The sequence below is a fragment of the Saccopteryx leptura genome, chromosome 1, assembly GCF_036850995.1.
Source record: "Saccopteryx leptura isolate mSacLep1 chromosome 1, mSacLep1_pri_phased_curated, whole genome shotgun sequence".
In the NCBI taxonomy this organism is placed as follows: domain Eukaryota; kingdom Metazoa; phylum Chordata; class Mammalia; order Chiroptera; family Emballonuridae; genus Saccopteryx; species Saccopteryx leptura.
The window spans coordinates 187658854-187673604 of record NC_089503.1 but is presented as its reverse complement, the minus strand read 5'-3'; the positions used below and the strand labels follow the sequence as shown (position 1 = coordinate 187673604).

At 44.5% G+C, this 14751-nt stretch overlaps 1 protein-coding gene across 3 annotated transcripts in view; it reads left to right on the top strand.

Moving 5' to 3' along the window:
• Positions 1–14751, top strand: part of PCNX2 (pecanex 2) — a 344351-nt gene that overhangs the window by 123159 nt on the left and 206441 nt on the right. For all 3 annotated transcript variants that reach the window (XM_066383295.1, XM_066383286.1, XM_066383277.1), the window contains 2 exons: positions 3868–3978; positions 5087–5178. In XM_066383295.1, the coding sequence (XP_066239392.1) occupies positions 3868–3978; positions 5087–5178 (203 nt within the window). The remainder of the gene's footprint in view (positions 1–3867; positions 3979–5086; positions 5179–14751) is intronic.

Below are 14751 nucleotides of genomic sequence, written 5' to 3'. Positions count from 1 at the left end.
GCAGAGGAAGAGGGGTAGGAAGGGAGTGAGGAACACCCAGGGTCTGCTGAATGCAAGCCAAGGGCAGAAGGTGATGAGTCAAACGGAAACTGGACAGGTTGAGAAGACAAGAAACTCCTGTCATAGATAACGGTAGGAGAGGAACGCAGAGAACATCTGATAACAGAACAACAGAGAAGGAGGAAAGGGCTGGAGCGGCGAGCAGTAACTGGGCAGGAGTCCGTATAGGAAGAAAGACAGTGAATTAAGGAAAAGGAATCCTGAGGGAAATAGTCTTCATGACTTCTTTCTTTTATTTATATTTAGAATTCCTCTGTGCACATCTCTGTCAGTATAAGGAAAGTTCTCTTTTATCTCCAGAAGTGAGGTGGAAGACCTTTGTAGTCAGCTCTCATTTCCTGCACTCAGGCAGAGGCCGGTAACCTCTGGGCTGAGGTTTGATTACTTTCCATTTGGGCAACTTCAGCAAAAGCCTGGGAGCGAGGCTGGCTTTGAATTATCCTCTGGATGAGAAAGTCCAGGAGGTCTTAGTATTCTGTTTCAGAAGGAGGTGACAAAGCTAGTATGTCCTGAAGCCACAATGGCTACCTGGGTCTGGACATGGGACAAAGGACAGAGGGTGTCCACCCAAGAGAAGACACGTTTGGGTGCTAGAGATTAACATGATGACTTCAGATCAAAGGCTATCAGATGGAAGGTTGAGGGATTTTGTTCTCTGCCGTTGTAACCGCAATAACTAGTCCCAATCAATGGCCAGTGGATTACAGCTCTCCACAAGGAAGACCTGTAAAATTGTTTAGAGCTGTCCAGCAGTAGCATGGGCTGTCCAGTGAAGCAGGGACTTCCCTGACATGGAAGAGAGGGAAGGTGAGACAGCCATCAGTTGTCAGAAGGTTATGTGCACTGGATGGGTTCTTGGTCAAGTGGCTTTTGTGGTCTTTTTCAGGTCTGCGAGTTTTTTGTTATATTTTTGTCATTAGGACCAAAATGCACTACCTACAATAATATAGTTCCAATAATGTAACCCTTGGAGGTAAGTAGAAGTTTTGTAAACAGTTATTGGGATGGGTCGCTCCTCTGCACCCTGAGACCTCACATTTCTACATCATATAGAAAGACTTGTCCTCTGAGCTTAGTAGTTGATTTTGGGACAATTATTTTGTACACAGATATGGCGCACTTGAGACACTGTGTATGCATTCACATCAACTGCATGGGTTTGGGTTTATTTCCATGTTATTTTAATTCTGCATGTTTTCTTCCCAAAGCTACAAGTATAGTACTGCATATTATTATTCACATTCAACAAAAGAAATGAGCAAGTTACAATATTTTTATTTATAGATTTTTTTTCCTAGAAAATAAATGGAACCATACCAGAAGTTACTGCATTTATGGTAATGAGTAGGGAAAATGAGAAGTAAGGAAGAAGTGAGGGAAAGTTATAGACCCTTTCAATGATATGCTAAGAAAAAGTTTTTGTTCACAGAGAAAATTGCCAACAACCTTTATTTTTTTTTTAATCTTTTACTTTTGGAAAAAAGGACAAAATTTTCACAGCTTCAAATATAATTTTCCAACTGTCCCAAGGCAACAAGCTTTGCGGCTGCTTTTTATTTATGTGACCTGCAACCTTACAGGTATGACATGGGGGCTCTACCTTCCCCCCATTCCACCTCCTGGCATTGGTGTTCCAGCCCCTGACATTGTGGGGCTCTCCAGCTGGGGCTCCCTGGTGACTGCTCCTCTTCCTCTGGCTTCAGTGGGGTTCGTTCTGCGCCGCGGCCAGAACCTCCTCAGTCGGGGCTCCCAGGTTCTCATCACTTCACACCTTCACTGAGTTCCAGTTCTTCTCTGCTCATCATTTTGGTTTCATTGACTAATGTATTTCTCACAGAGAACATTCTATACCATGTTTTGCAGAACTGTCTGTAATTCTTTCCCACCTTTAATATTGTATTATATCTCACCCATCCTTTTCCCTCTAGTTCTCTAATCTCACTGTGGTTTTGGTCACACACACAGCATTTGAGACGACGAACAAATGAAATCTCAATGCACCGTCCCTCTGTCCCTCTCCTGGCCAGGAAGGATGTAGCGTAGTACACAGTTTTCATGGCCAGGGTTTGAGTCCCAAAGTTAAGAAAAGAAAAACTGATCAATTACCTTGAAATTATATGGATTAAAATTTTGATGCTCATAACTATATGTTCTATAATTAAATTTCTCTTTTTTATACCTTTTAATTCCATTTACAAAAACTGAAAAAAGAATTGTGTCTTATACAATTATGTCTAACAGATCAATATTTGTATCTTATTTCTGACTTTGAAAAGTGTATTATTCACAGATGTTCTAGATTTTTGCAATATACAGGGTGGGGCAAAAGTAGGTTAGCATGTGAGTATGTGAAACAGAGTTTATTCTTACATCATTATTTATTAATTATTGTATTATTTTCCATATGAACAAGTATAAACTTACTTTGTCCCACCCTATAGAGTCAGGTGCAGCTTAACGAAGCAATATACTCTGAAGAGTGTATTGTTAGGTGATTCCATTGTACGCACCTCAGCCAGATGGTAACCACCATCACCATGTGGTACTTTGTTAACCAAAATGTTGTTATATGGCACGTGACTGTAGTTAACGTCTTGCCACAGTACAATATATTTACTGCATGTATCAAAATACAACTCCAATACCAAGTGAAGGGCCATTTATTACAACGACATTCATTACATCATGTTTTACTTGCACAGAGTTGGAACAGTTCCTTGGTCCTGTTGTAGAGGGATTAGTCCCATACTGACTTTAAACCCACAATTAGCAAGAGAAAGAGACACAAATCTCTCATTCCTGCAATTTCTGGTTTTTCAGCAATAATGATAACAGCCTCTTCTCTCTTCCCTCCCTATTCCCACTGTTGACTGTGGTCTGTGAGTAGTGTTGGGACATAGTTTCAGTATGTAGGCATATTGGGTTTGAAATAAAATTTCCTTAGTTTAATAAAGGATTAGCAGTATCAAACTTTGTGGACTTTCTATGCAATAAAATGAGTTGACCAGGAAGACACAGACATATTACACCATTACTAAGATGAGTGTGATTCAGTGAATAAATAGAATTGAGAAAGAGAATGGTAGGTAAGTTGCTATAAAATGCAGCTATATTCCATTTTATTTTCTCAAACAAATCTCTGAAAGTTTGAATTACAGCACATGGGTGTTTTATCCAATTTCATGGTTATGGATTGGGGAAGTGGCAGGGCTACCTTTATCTACCAGGTGACTGGTTCACCTGAGAAACAGGCCCTTCAGTGACCCACCATCAGTGTGTGGAGTTTTCTTAGTGAATCACCAGTCTTACCTATGGGGTCTGGAGTCATGGCTGAACTCTGAGTCTCCAGGTGACATTTGGAATGTTTAGGATTCTCAGCAACTCAAGGAGACAGGTTCACCAAGCGATTGTTGCACCCTCTCCCTTGCAGGTGGGGCCCCCTAACTGCCATCCTTGGGTTTAGCAGGTTCCTGCCATCTTCCCAGTCTGCTTTCCCCCTCCCTCATCTGTCTCAAGTCCATGTTGGCTCCTGTGAGCTGCAGACCAGGCTGCTGTCAGCATCTCGGAGGTCTCCGCGTGGTCCTGGGCCAGTCTGTGGCCTTTCCCTTTCCTTGGCCTCTGCCTCAGGAGCAGCTCCCTGTCCGCCCCCCCCCCCCCCAGCACATTTGCGGCTCAGCCATAGATTGTCCTTCAGTTTCCGGGATGGTGGGGTGGGCGGCAGTGGGAGGGGGTTTGGGGGGCCACCGAAGTGGGGACCTTAGCACGCCCCCCCCACACTCACTGTCACTTTTGTCTGTTCACTTTCAGTGTTTGTATATTGCTTCCCTGCAATCTCCCTCCTTGGGCTCTTCCCGCAGATTAATACTTTCTGCATTTATCTTTTGGAACAAATCGACATACTGTTTTTTGGAGGTTCTGGTAAGTCTTATGTTTTTCTCTTCCTATAAAGGGGTCTAAAGTTCCAATAAGGGCTAGTTAGCCTCCGGCTGGAATGAGAGCCGAAACAATTAGGTTTTCTTTGTCCTGGGCTCTTAAACTGCTTCCAGTGGGCGCGACAAGTGATGGTGGGTCCATCTGGACTCCCTCAGCCAAACTGATAGGCTGCACCATGCTTGGGAAAGCCAAGCAAGGAAACAGGAAAGAGAAGAATCTCTGAGGTTTGGAATAGGTTTAAGGCGCTTCTGACCATTTTGGGGAAAATCATGTGTCTGCATATGTGTTAATAAGTGTTAGTGTGTGTGTATGTACTTGAACATGTCTGAGAGTGTGTGAACATGAGCATGTGAATGTGACATTGCATGTGTGTGTTCTGTGAGTGTGCACCTGTGCAGACAGGCTGTCTGTGTCCCTACACCATTACTGTGACTCTTTGCCAAGCAGTTGAGACTCAGACGACAGTGAGTGACAGCACACCTAGAGCTTCTGTGGGCACTTTATAGATTGCTTCACACAAAAGCTGCCTCTTCTCTAAAAGGAAACATACATGCTGATCTCCTAGGGCTGCTGTGAGGAGAAAATGACATCCTATTCATAAAGCGCCAAAGTGTAGTAGGTGATCAGTTATATCACCACACACACACACCCCTCACAGGGACGCTTGTCCTGTCTGTCCCTCTCTACCATTGTTGCTGTCACTCCATCTCCCTATCTATCCGTATCTATATCCATAGCTCTATCTCGGTCTCTCCTCTTTCTTCTGTTCAAATCACTGCCCAGGACGTCTGTCCTGGCCAGCAGCCTTCAACTGTGAGCAAGGTCCCCCACCTGCACACTGATATATCAACATGGTCTTCTAAGAATGTGGTCAGGATTCTCACTAAGAGCTTTTCTCCCGAATCTAGAGTTAACAGTAGGTCTCTTCCTCACACTGACATCGCCTGGTGCCTGTTCACTGATCCTATAGATTTAATTTTTGCCCTTCAGCAGGCATTTTGTGTTTGTACGCTACCACCCTCCTTGATGTCCTTGTATTTGCTGGTTGTGAGGGCTACCACCTAGAAAGGCACTGTTGCTGTTTGTGTTGCAGCTGTTTCTGGGATGACATCGGCCATTTCCAGTGTGGCTCAGAGTGCCACCGCCGCTGCTGCACTCCACATGCTATGCTTCAGTGCCGTGAAGGTAGGTGTGAGGATGGCTCCCCCTTCCTCCTCACTGTCGTTGTATCGATGAGTGTGCCAAGTCAGCCGATGTTCTCTGCATTTGTAAAAGAGGTGGAGTCTGAGTGCTCTGGGGCCCGGTGGGTAGGCCTTCATGGTGTTAGAAGACACCTGATTTTCCCTGGCCACAAAGCCCACCTGGCCTGATGTCCCCCAATGGGTGTCTCTCTGGTACCATCAGTTAATGACACGGGGAGGACTCCTCCACCTGGTTGGCAGCAGGATGGTGAGTTTGCCTTTACTTCTTCCTCAAGTAGCACTCAAAGGACAGTGGAGTAGCATAAAGCCATAGGGACAGACAGCACAGGAAAGGCCGTGATAGCAATACAACTTGAACTCTAGCAAACAGGTGGACTAGAGGCTTGACCAGACAGGAAAGCACAAACCCTGCTGTTGGCCAGGAAAGGCTAAAACAAGGTAAGCGTTACCTGTAGGAAAACAAAAAGGTGCATTAGGAAAGAAATGTAACTCAGTTACCTGCATGGCTCCACTGTGAATCATATTCAGTGTTTGTAATGATATGAGTAATAGTCCTATCGATAATGGAAGAAGGGGGAAAGTGAAGTGTGTGTGTGTGTGTGTGTGTGTGTGTGAGAGAGAGAGAGAGAGAGAGAGAGAGAGAGAGAGAGAGAGTGTTGGAGAGGTCTTAGTCCTGTCTTTCCTATTAAAAAGTAAGCAATTACTATCTGAAATGGAAAAAAGTGAAGAGAGAACATCACACAAACATGTCTGAAGACCAGGAGGTGAGAGGGGGGAGAGAATGGGTCCAGGCACCGTGTTGGGGGACTGGGCAGATGGGGAGCGGGCCAAGCACCTGCTGTCTGTTCTCAGGCTGCAGCTAGAAGGCTGGCTGTTTCCTGACTTTGTGGACACCATGCATTTAATGTTTGAAACCACCGGTATCTCATCATTCCAGGCTTTTTGTTTTGTTTTTTTCTGTTTTCCATTGATTTGAGAGAGAGAGAGAAGCATTAACTCGTTCCGCTTGTTCCATTTAGTTGTGCACTCAGTGAGTGCTCTTGTATGTGCCTTCACCGGGGATTGAACCCGTGACCTCACACATGGGGATGACTCTATACACTAAGCCTCTGAGCCATGGCCTTCCCAGGATATTCTTTGACAAACTACTATTGTCTCTGTTCAGTCCACGGACTTGTTTTCTTTTTGGGCTTCTGTGTGTTTGAAATTAGTATAGAGACAGCATTTTAAAATTAGGCCATTTATAAAATATGACATTCTAAGTTCTCTTAAATAATTTGAATCTCTGGCAACATTGGGCCCGTATTCCCACATTCTCACTTGGTACAGACTGTGACTAATGAGTCACATCTCCCCACCTCACAGGTCTCAGTACACCCCGCCTGACCTACCTGCTGTATCTGTGTCACCTTTCTGCGCAGATGGACAGTAGATGTGTGACCCCTGTCTTCTAGCCAAGTAGGAATCGAATTGCCTTCTGTCAGAAAAATTTAAGGCATCCTGGTCAATGCTTCAGAATTACCTCAAGTCTAAAAAAAAGGAAAAGAAGAAAACGTAACTGAGCATGTTCCAATAATATGCTGCCAGTTCAGATATAATTTTTCCCGAGAAAACGTCTTATTGATGGAGTCAATTCTATCAGAAAGCTTCGTCGCAGCCAGTAGAGAATGGAATAATGGGGACTGTGGTTATCTGAGTTTCACCCTCTTTGCTCCAACATCCCACCCATGATCTGACCAGAGGAAGCCTGCTGTCTCTGAGACAGTGGGGCTCCCCAAACACTGCCAGTGTGCAGGTGTGCAGCTACAGTACCTTGCCTACCAGCCCTGTGGCCACTTTGACTCCAGCCCTCCCACCTCTGACTTAGGTGATGTCAGCAGGGGGTCACTAGCAAGATCTTTTCCTGCTTGCTTCCTCAATACATCTCTCTCTCAAGTGCAGAGTGGGAGTTGGAGTCCTGTGTCAGACCTCAAAAGCTTCTTTCAGACTCATCCCACCTGTAAGATAAGACCTGCCATGAAGTCCTCAGATCCTGTGGCTTACGCACCAGTGCCTTCCGAGGTTCCCAGTGTGAATTTGCCTGTTCTCTTTGTGAATATTTACTGGACATGGAATGGGAGGGGAAAGCCAGTTTCCTGTCTTATGATTGCTGTTGGGATTAGAGCCTCACTCACCTTCACCTTCTTTGCAACCCTGAGTTGCTAACAGCATCTGATGTAAATACTTTTGGTTGATGCAAACTCTGTAACTGACAGAAGAGCTGGAAAGTTCACGTTTGCTGGTAGTCAGCTCGTGTTTATTTGTTTAGAAATGACTCTGCCAGGTACTAGAGAGATATGAAAGGAGAAAATGACAGTTGTTTCTCCTTAGCTGTGTGGATAGGCAGAAAAGATCAAATCAGCCGGAGAAGGTGGTTACCAGTCCAGCCTTCGAAAATTTTGTCACTGGGCTAAGAACTTCACTGTAGAGAACACAGTCAAGCATGTGAAACCTTTTCATCCGAGTTAGGGATGAATGGCCACAGCAGGTGGAAAAGGCGGAAAGGAAATGAACCTATAGAAATGGTAAGAGAGAAGATTGGGTATCTGTGCAGGATTCATCAAATTAGACAATTTTGAATGCCAGGCTAGAAGGGTATAGTTTTGATCCACTGGGCATGTCTCCATGGCAGAAACTTACGTAAAAAGAAGGTATCAGCTCTAAGGTGTTGAGCTGTGGGAAATGGCTGGGAATTAGACTGTGGTCCTGAGACAAGTCTTTTGTGTAGACTTTGGAATGCCAGGTCCTGCAGGGGCAGAACACTGCCCTTGCAAGCACTGGAAAGATTGTTTAAAGGAAAACAATTGATCTCAATGGCCTTTCCTTACATACCTGAAAGACATTGTTAACTACCCTTCTATGTACCTGAACCCAGGCTCTGTTAATTTACCTAATGAGCAAAGAGACCAATAAATTCGATGAGGCTATAGTGATCCAGGCTCTCAGTCCTAGAGGCTGGGAGTCCCCTGTACCCATTTTTCTCTGTATGTGGTGTCTTGTGTATATCTTTTCTTCAATCCTGCAGTACCTTCCTTTCATGCATGCCCACGGCTGAGCTGGTCTCGGCATTGAGTGCCATAGGTGAGCTGATGGCATCAGTGATGTTGAGAACATGCCTGACCAGGCAGTGTCACAGTGGATAGAGTGTCGAACTAGGACGCAGAAGACCCACATTTGAAATCCCAAGGTTGCTGGCTTGAGTGCTGGCTCACCAGCTTGAGTGGGGGGTCACTGGTTGAGGGTGGGATCATAGACATGACCTCATGGTCACTGGCTTGAGCCCAAAGATCACTAGTTTGAACCCAAAGGTCGCTGGCCTACTTGGTCAGCTGTAGCCCCCCCCAGTCAAGGCACATATGAGAAAGCAATCAATGAACAACTAAGGTGTCACAATGGAGAACTGATGCTTCTCATCTCTCTCCCTTCCTGTCTGTCTGTCCCTATCTCTCTCTCTCTCTCTCTCTCTCTCTCTCTCTTTGTCTCTGGCACACACACAAAAATAGAAAACAAAGTGCCACTCGTAGGCCCTTGCTGGGAAGCTCAGTGAATAGAGCATTGTCCTGGCACATCAAAGTCATGGTTTGATCCCCGGTCAGGGCACATAAAAAAGCAAACAATGAGTGCACAACTAAATAGAACAACTAAGTAGAACGAGTTGATGCTTCTCTCTTTCTCTCTCTCTCCCTCTCTCTCTTTCTCTTTCCCTCCCTCCCCCTCCCTTCCTCTATCTCTCAAATCCATGGGGAAAAAAAATTTTAAAGTGTCACTAACTCATGGATAAGCGTCAACCTGAAATGCTAAGGTTGCCAATTCAAAACCCCAGATTTGCCTGGTCAAAGCAAATATGAAAAGCAGCTACTATGAATTGATGCTTCCTGCTCCTCCTCTCCCCCTTTTTCTCTCTCTCCTCTCTCTAAAATCAATTAAAAGATCTTTAAAATTGCCATTAACTGACTTCCCACATTACTCCATGAGTGGTCAGACCAATGACTTAAATATTATCAAAAGTAATATATACTTCTGGGATCATGAAATGATTTTTTTCTCACAAAATCCTTGTGGGGTTTTGGAAACCCTTGAAGAATCTGGTATTCAAGAAGACAGAGTTCGGGTTTCTTACCTAGTGGCCAGATAGATGTTTTTCATTGCTCACCCCTCCAAGTCTGACTCTCATCTTTAGACCAGACATTGCTAGTTGATCATCATGTTCACTGAAGTCAGAGGGCCTCAGATGCCCAGACAGTACTACTGGTAGCTAGGCCCAACCAATCAGAGCTGGCCCACAAGATAAAATCTATTTCTTTATCCTGAGCAGAGACTTGTTTATTAACTTTCCTTTCTGTTTATGGCATGCTCTAGGTGTAAGTAACTTGAATAGGAGTAAGTAGATTCCATTCTGAGAGCACATTGCTAACTCTGTGATGGGAATGAGCATTCAGAGGCTCTGGAGTTTACTTAAGTGTTACAATATGCTTTTTTCCAGGTAGAACTGGGGTACTTGAAAAGGTTTATTACATCCCAGAGTGGTACTACTTCCCTTGCTCAGCATAGAACAAGCACCACTTGCGAGAAATAATGTGGTCTGTTATTATAGATTCTTAATGTTCTGTCTATATTTTGCAATGTCTTTTGGTAAAAATAGAGCCATTTGCATTTCTCCCTTCTCATTTGTAAGTCCTGAGATTCCTAATAGGCACAGATGGACTCTCCACTCTGAAATGCAGTGCCTATTAAATGCGGTAAATGGGATGAGGTGAGCAATGCACAAGGGGTTCCTTAGGAAGAAGGGAAGGCTCGCAGTCTTCAGTCTGACACACTTACCTTAGCTATGATTCTGTTTCTTTCTTAGAGATGCTTTTGTTGATTTCATTTTGTGCTTACTCTTTGCAATGCTAGGATTGATTTTTTTCCTCTTATCTCTGCACTGTGATGGATGGATGGGCCCCCATGAACAATTTTAGCATGTCAGCTGCCTTGCCGGGGATGCTGTTCTATGAATCTTGATCTCTATTTATGTTCTTTATTTTTATTATTCTCACTTGATAAAGACAGATTGTGGGACTGGAAGTTAATTTTGCTCTCTGGAATATTAATTAGGTGATAATTTGATTCCTCTGATAATTTTGTATTCTCTTTGACGTGTCCAAGATGGTAGCAAGTAACATCTAAACGGACTTCCTCATTGACTTCATATTTAATAGTGATATTCAGAAACAACTGAATATTTGCTCCCTGGAGAACTGTCTCATTAGTTAATTAGTTGGGCTTTCTGTCTGTCTGTGACTTCCATATTTTATCATCCCTTACAAAGAGATTTATTGCTGGCAGGGGGATCTAGAGGTTGAGGCATATTATTATAATTTAGTGTTTCCCAAGCTTTATTAACAACTGCTAGTGAGAGTTTTCCTGTGTTCTTCTAGGTACTGCAGGGTTGCAGCTCAAATAATGGCATCACCCCTGCATTCAGGATTTAAAATCTAATTGCAGATGTAAAACAAACTTATTGCTCTAGGGTAGTCTTAGTACTGAGGTGGACCTTAGATGTCCTCTAGTTCAGTGGTCCCCAACCTTTTTTGGGCCACAGACCGATTTAATGTCAGAAAATATTTTCACGGACCGACCTTTAGGGTGGGACGGATAAATGTATCACGTGATTGAGACAAGCGTCAAGAGTGAGTCTTAGATGGATGTAACAGAGGGAATCTGGTCATTTTTAAAAAATAAAACATAGTTCAGACTTAAATATGAATAAAACGGAAATAATTTAAGTTATTTATTCTTTCTCTGCAGACCGGTACCAAATGGCCCACAGACTGGTACCAGTCCATGGCCCAGGGGTTGGGGACCACTGCTGTAGTCCAACCCCTTCATTTGATTTTTGAAAATGAGGAAATAGGATCCGGAGAGATTAAGTGTCTTACTCAGCATCACACATCACAGGTCTCAGATCTTGTGTCTTTTCTTTCTTTCTTTTCTTCTTTCTTTCTTTCTTTCTTTTTTTTTTTTTTTGTATTTTTCTGAAGCTGGAAACGGGGAGAGACAGTCAGACAGACTCCCGCATGCGCCCGACCGGGATCCACCCGGTGTACGCCCACCAGGGGGTGACGCTTTGCCCACCAGGGGGCGATGCTCTGCCCCTCCGGGGCGTCGCTCTGTTAAGACCAGAGCCACTCTAGCGCCTCGGGCAGAGGCCAAGGAGCCATCCCCAGCGCCCGGGCCATCTTTGCTCCAATGGAGCCTCGGCTGCGGGAGGGGAAGAGAGAGACAGAGAGGAAGGAGAGGGGGAGGGGTGGAGAAGCAGATGGGCGCCTCTCCTGTGCGCCCCGGCCGGGAATCGAACCCGGGACTTCCGCACGCCAGGCCGACGCTCTACCACTGAGCCAACCGGCCAGGGCCTCTTTCTTTTTTAATATAGTAAGAGGAGGGGAGGAAGAGACAAATTCCTGCATGTGCCCGATTGGATCCACTGGAAAGCCCACCAGGGGGCGATGCTCTGCCCATCGGGGGCCCTTGCTCTGTTGCAACCAGAACCATTTTTTGCGCCTGAGGCAGAGGCCATGGAGCCATCCTCAGCACCCAGGCCAACCTGCTCCATTCGAGCCATGGCTGCAGAAGGGGAGAAGACAAAAGAGAGAAAGAGAAGCAAGAGGGAAAGGGAGATGAAGCAGATGGTGTGCCCTGTCCAGGAGTCAAATCCGGGACCTCCACATGCCAGGCCAATGCTCTACCACTGAGCCAACCAGCCAGAGCCTGGTGTGTTTTTAACCTTACTCAGTACCCTCGTCTCTCACATACTTGAAGTGTAAATAGATATTCTAGTCAAAAGCACAATTCACAGGCAAATAAGATAGCTCCCAGATCTGTGGTACTTCACTTTAAAATGCTTCCCAAGTATGTTTTCCTTTGCCCTTTATTACAGTTTCATATAATACATTAAAAAAAAATGCCTGACCAGGGTATGGCGCAGTGGATAGAGCGATGGACAGGGATGCAGAGGACCCAGGTTCGAGACCCCGAGGTCGCCAGCTTGAGCGCAGGCTCACCTGGTTTGAGCAAAGCTCACCAGCTTGAGCCCAAGGTTGCATCCTTGAGCGAGGGGTCACTCGATCTGCTGTAACCCCCCCCCCCAGGTCAAGGCACATATGAGAAAGCAATCAATGAACAACTAAGGTGCCGCAACAAAGAGTTGATGCTTCTTATCTCTCTCTTGCTGCCTGTCGGTCCCTATCTGTCCCTTTCTCTGTCTCTCTGTCTCGTCACAAAAAAAAAATAAATAAATAAGACAGTAGCATTTCTATATTTCAGTGGCGAGTGTGAAGTACAGATGGACATGTGGCTAAAACACCTTGTTTTTTCAGTTGTAAAATGTATTAAGGATACTTACCTGATATGAATTGTTGTCAGACATAAGTGAAATTAAATTGGTAATGTATATGAAGTGTCTAGCTCAAGGGTTCTCATGAAATAATGAGTGAGCAGAATTCTAAAGTCACTCAAAGACTCCTGTCCTCTGGTGTACCCATCCAACATAAATTCTGCTCCTTGTGTGTAGGCCGGACCTACAAGTATAATGGAATGTCACTTTTGTGATTAAGTTCCATTATCTGGCAAAGATGAAAGGATTTTGCTGATGCAATTAAGATCCCTAATCAGGTGACTAAGTTAATCAAAAAGGGTGGGACTGGGATGAATCTGACTGAATCAGACAAGCCCTTGAAGGAGACTGTCGAGGTCAGTGGCAGAAGAAGCAGTGAGTCCCCTCCCTTGCTGGCTCTGAAGACTGCCATGTTGTGAACTTGAACTGCCCATGGAAAGGCCACTTGGCAAGGGCTTAGAGTAGCTACTCAGAGTTGGAGTGGACCCCAGCAGATAGCAAACAGGAAGATGGGGACTTAAGGGCAAGGAACTGAATTCTGCCACCTCTAGTGTGCTTGGAAGACCTCCCAAAGTCTCAGGTAGGGTCACAGCCCTGGCCAACACTGAGATTCCAGCCTGGCAGGACCCTGAGCAAAAGTAGGTCATACCGTGCCTGGACCCCTGACCCACAACCCTGTGAGGTCATACCTTTCTGTTGTGCAAGCTACCAAGTCAGTTGTAATTTTTACACTGCAATAGAAAACTAATAGTACTGGTGACTATTATTAGCAAAAGTAGTTGATGGTTATGATAGTGGTGCACATAATGGTGATAATGTTAATAGGAATAATTTTAAAAATAAAATCCAAGTTTTTGCTTGACCTGTGGTGGCGCAATGGATAAAACATCGACCTGGAACGCTGAGGTCCCTGCTTCAAAACCCTGGGCTTGCCCAGTCAAGGCACTTACAAGAAGCAACTACTATGAATTGATGCTTCCTGCTCCTCCCCACTGCCTCTCTCTCTCTCTCTCAAACCAATAAATAAAATATTTTAAAAAGTAAAAGAAAATAAAAATAAAATCCAAATTTTAATGTATTTTCATTATACTAGACTTCAATTCTATTTGATAACTAGAATCGTGTTTCTGTGCAAGGGAGTAGGCATTACAAGTCATTTAGCTGTGAACAGCTAGAGAGGAAGTCATCACAAGTAGGGGAGAAGGAATAGAGCAGCGATTCTCAACCTGTGAGTCGCGACCCCAGCGGGGTCCAACGACCAAAACACAGGGGTCACCTAAAGCCATTGGAAATACAAATTTATTATACAATACATTTTTAAATAAAATATGTATTTCCGATGGCTCTAGGCAACCCCTGTGTTTTGGTTGTTCGACCCCTACCAGGGTCGCGACCCATAGGTTGAGAACCGCTGGAATAGAGGGTATGAGGCAGCTAGCGCTTTCTGTACAATTGATTTCTAAACCCAGTTGATACTGGATTGTCATGATCTGTAAGTTTGAGTTGGATGACTTTGACAGTTGCTATTGACACTGATTTGGGGAAAATAAACAGGAAGAGTAACGAAAGCCCAGTTGTTCAAAATATAAGTGGCAATTGTTGAGTGAAGTAAGATCTGAACTCAGGTTTTGGTCAAATCCAGGAGGTGTCATGAAATCAATATTGGGAGGAGTCATTGATGGTCCGGTTTGGACTGACAGATCAGGGGAGCGAGGGTGGGCAGAACAGAATGTTCTCAGCCTGGCGCATGGGCAGTGGGGATTACTGCGCAGGGGGACGGTTGCTTGTCCTAGCCAAGCCAGCAGGACTTCCTCTCTCTCCAAACTCCTGCAGAAAAATTGTCCTTTTGGTGTTTGCTCACTACTTACTTCTTCTGTGTGTAATCAGTTCTACATGGAAAATACACATACTCACTGTAATAATTAGTGAAGTAAAAATCTGTTTCATCACGTGTAAAATGAGGGAACTTCCCTGAAAGTTGTAGTACTTGCAGAGTGGTCAATAAGTGATGAACTGGTCTTGTGAGTGTTGTTTGTGCATGTTTGTATCACTCCAATTTGACCATGAGATCCTCACTGTTCCAGGATGGGTTATACATGCTCCTTTTAATATCCTGTAAAAAGTCCAGGGTCTATTACGTCA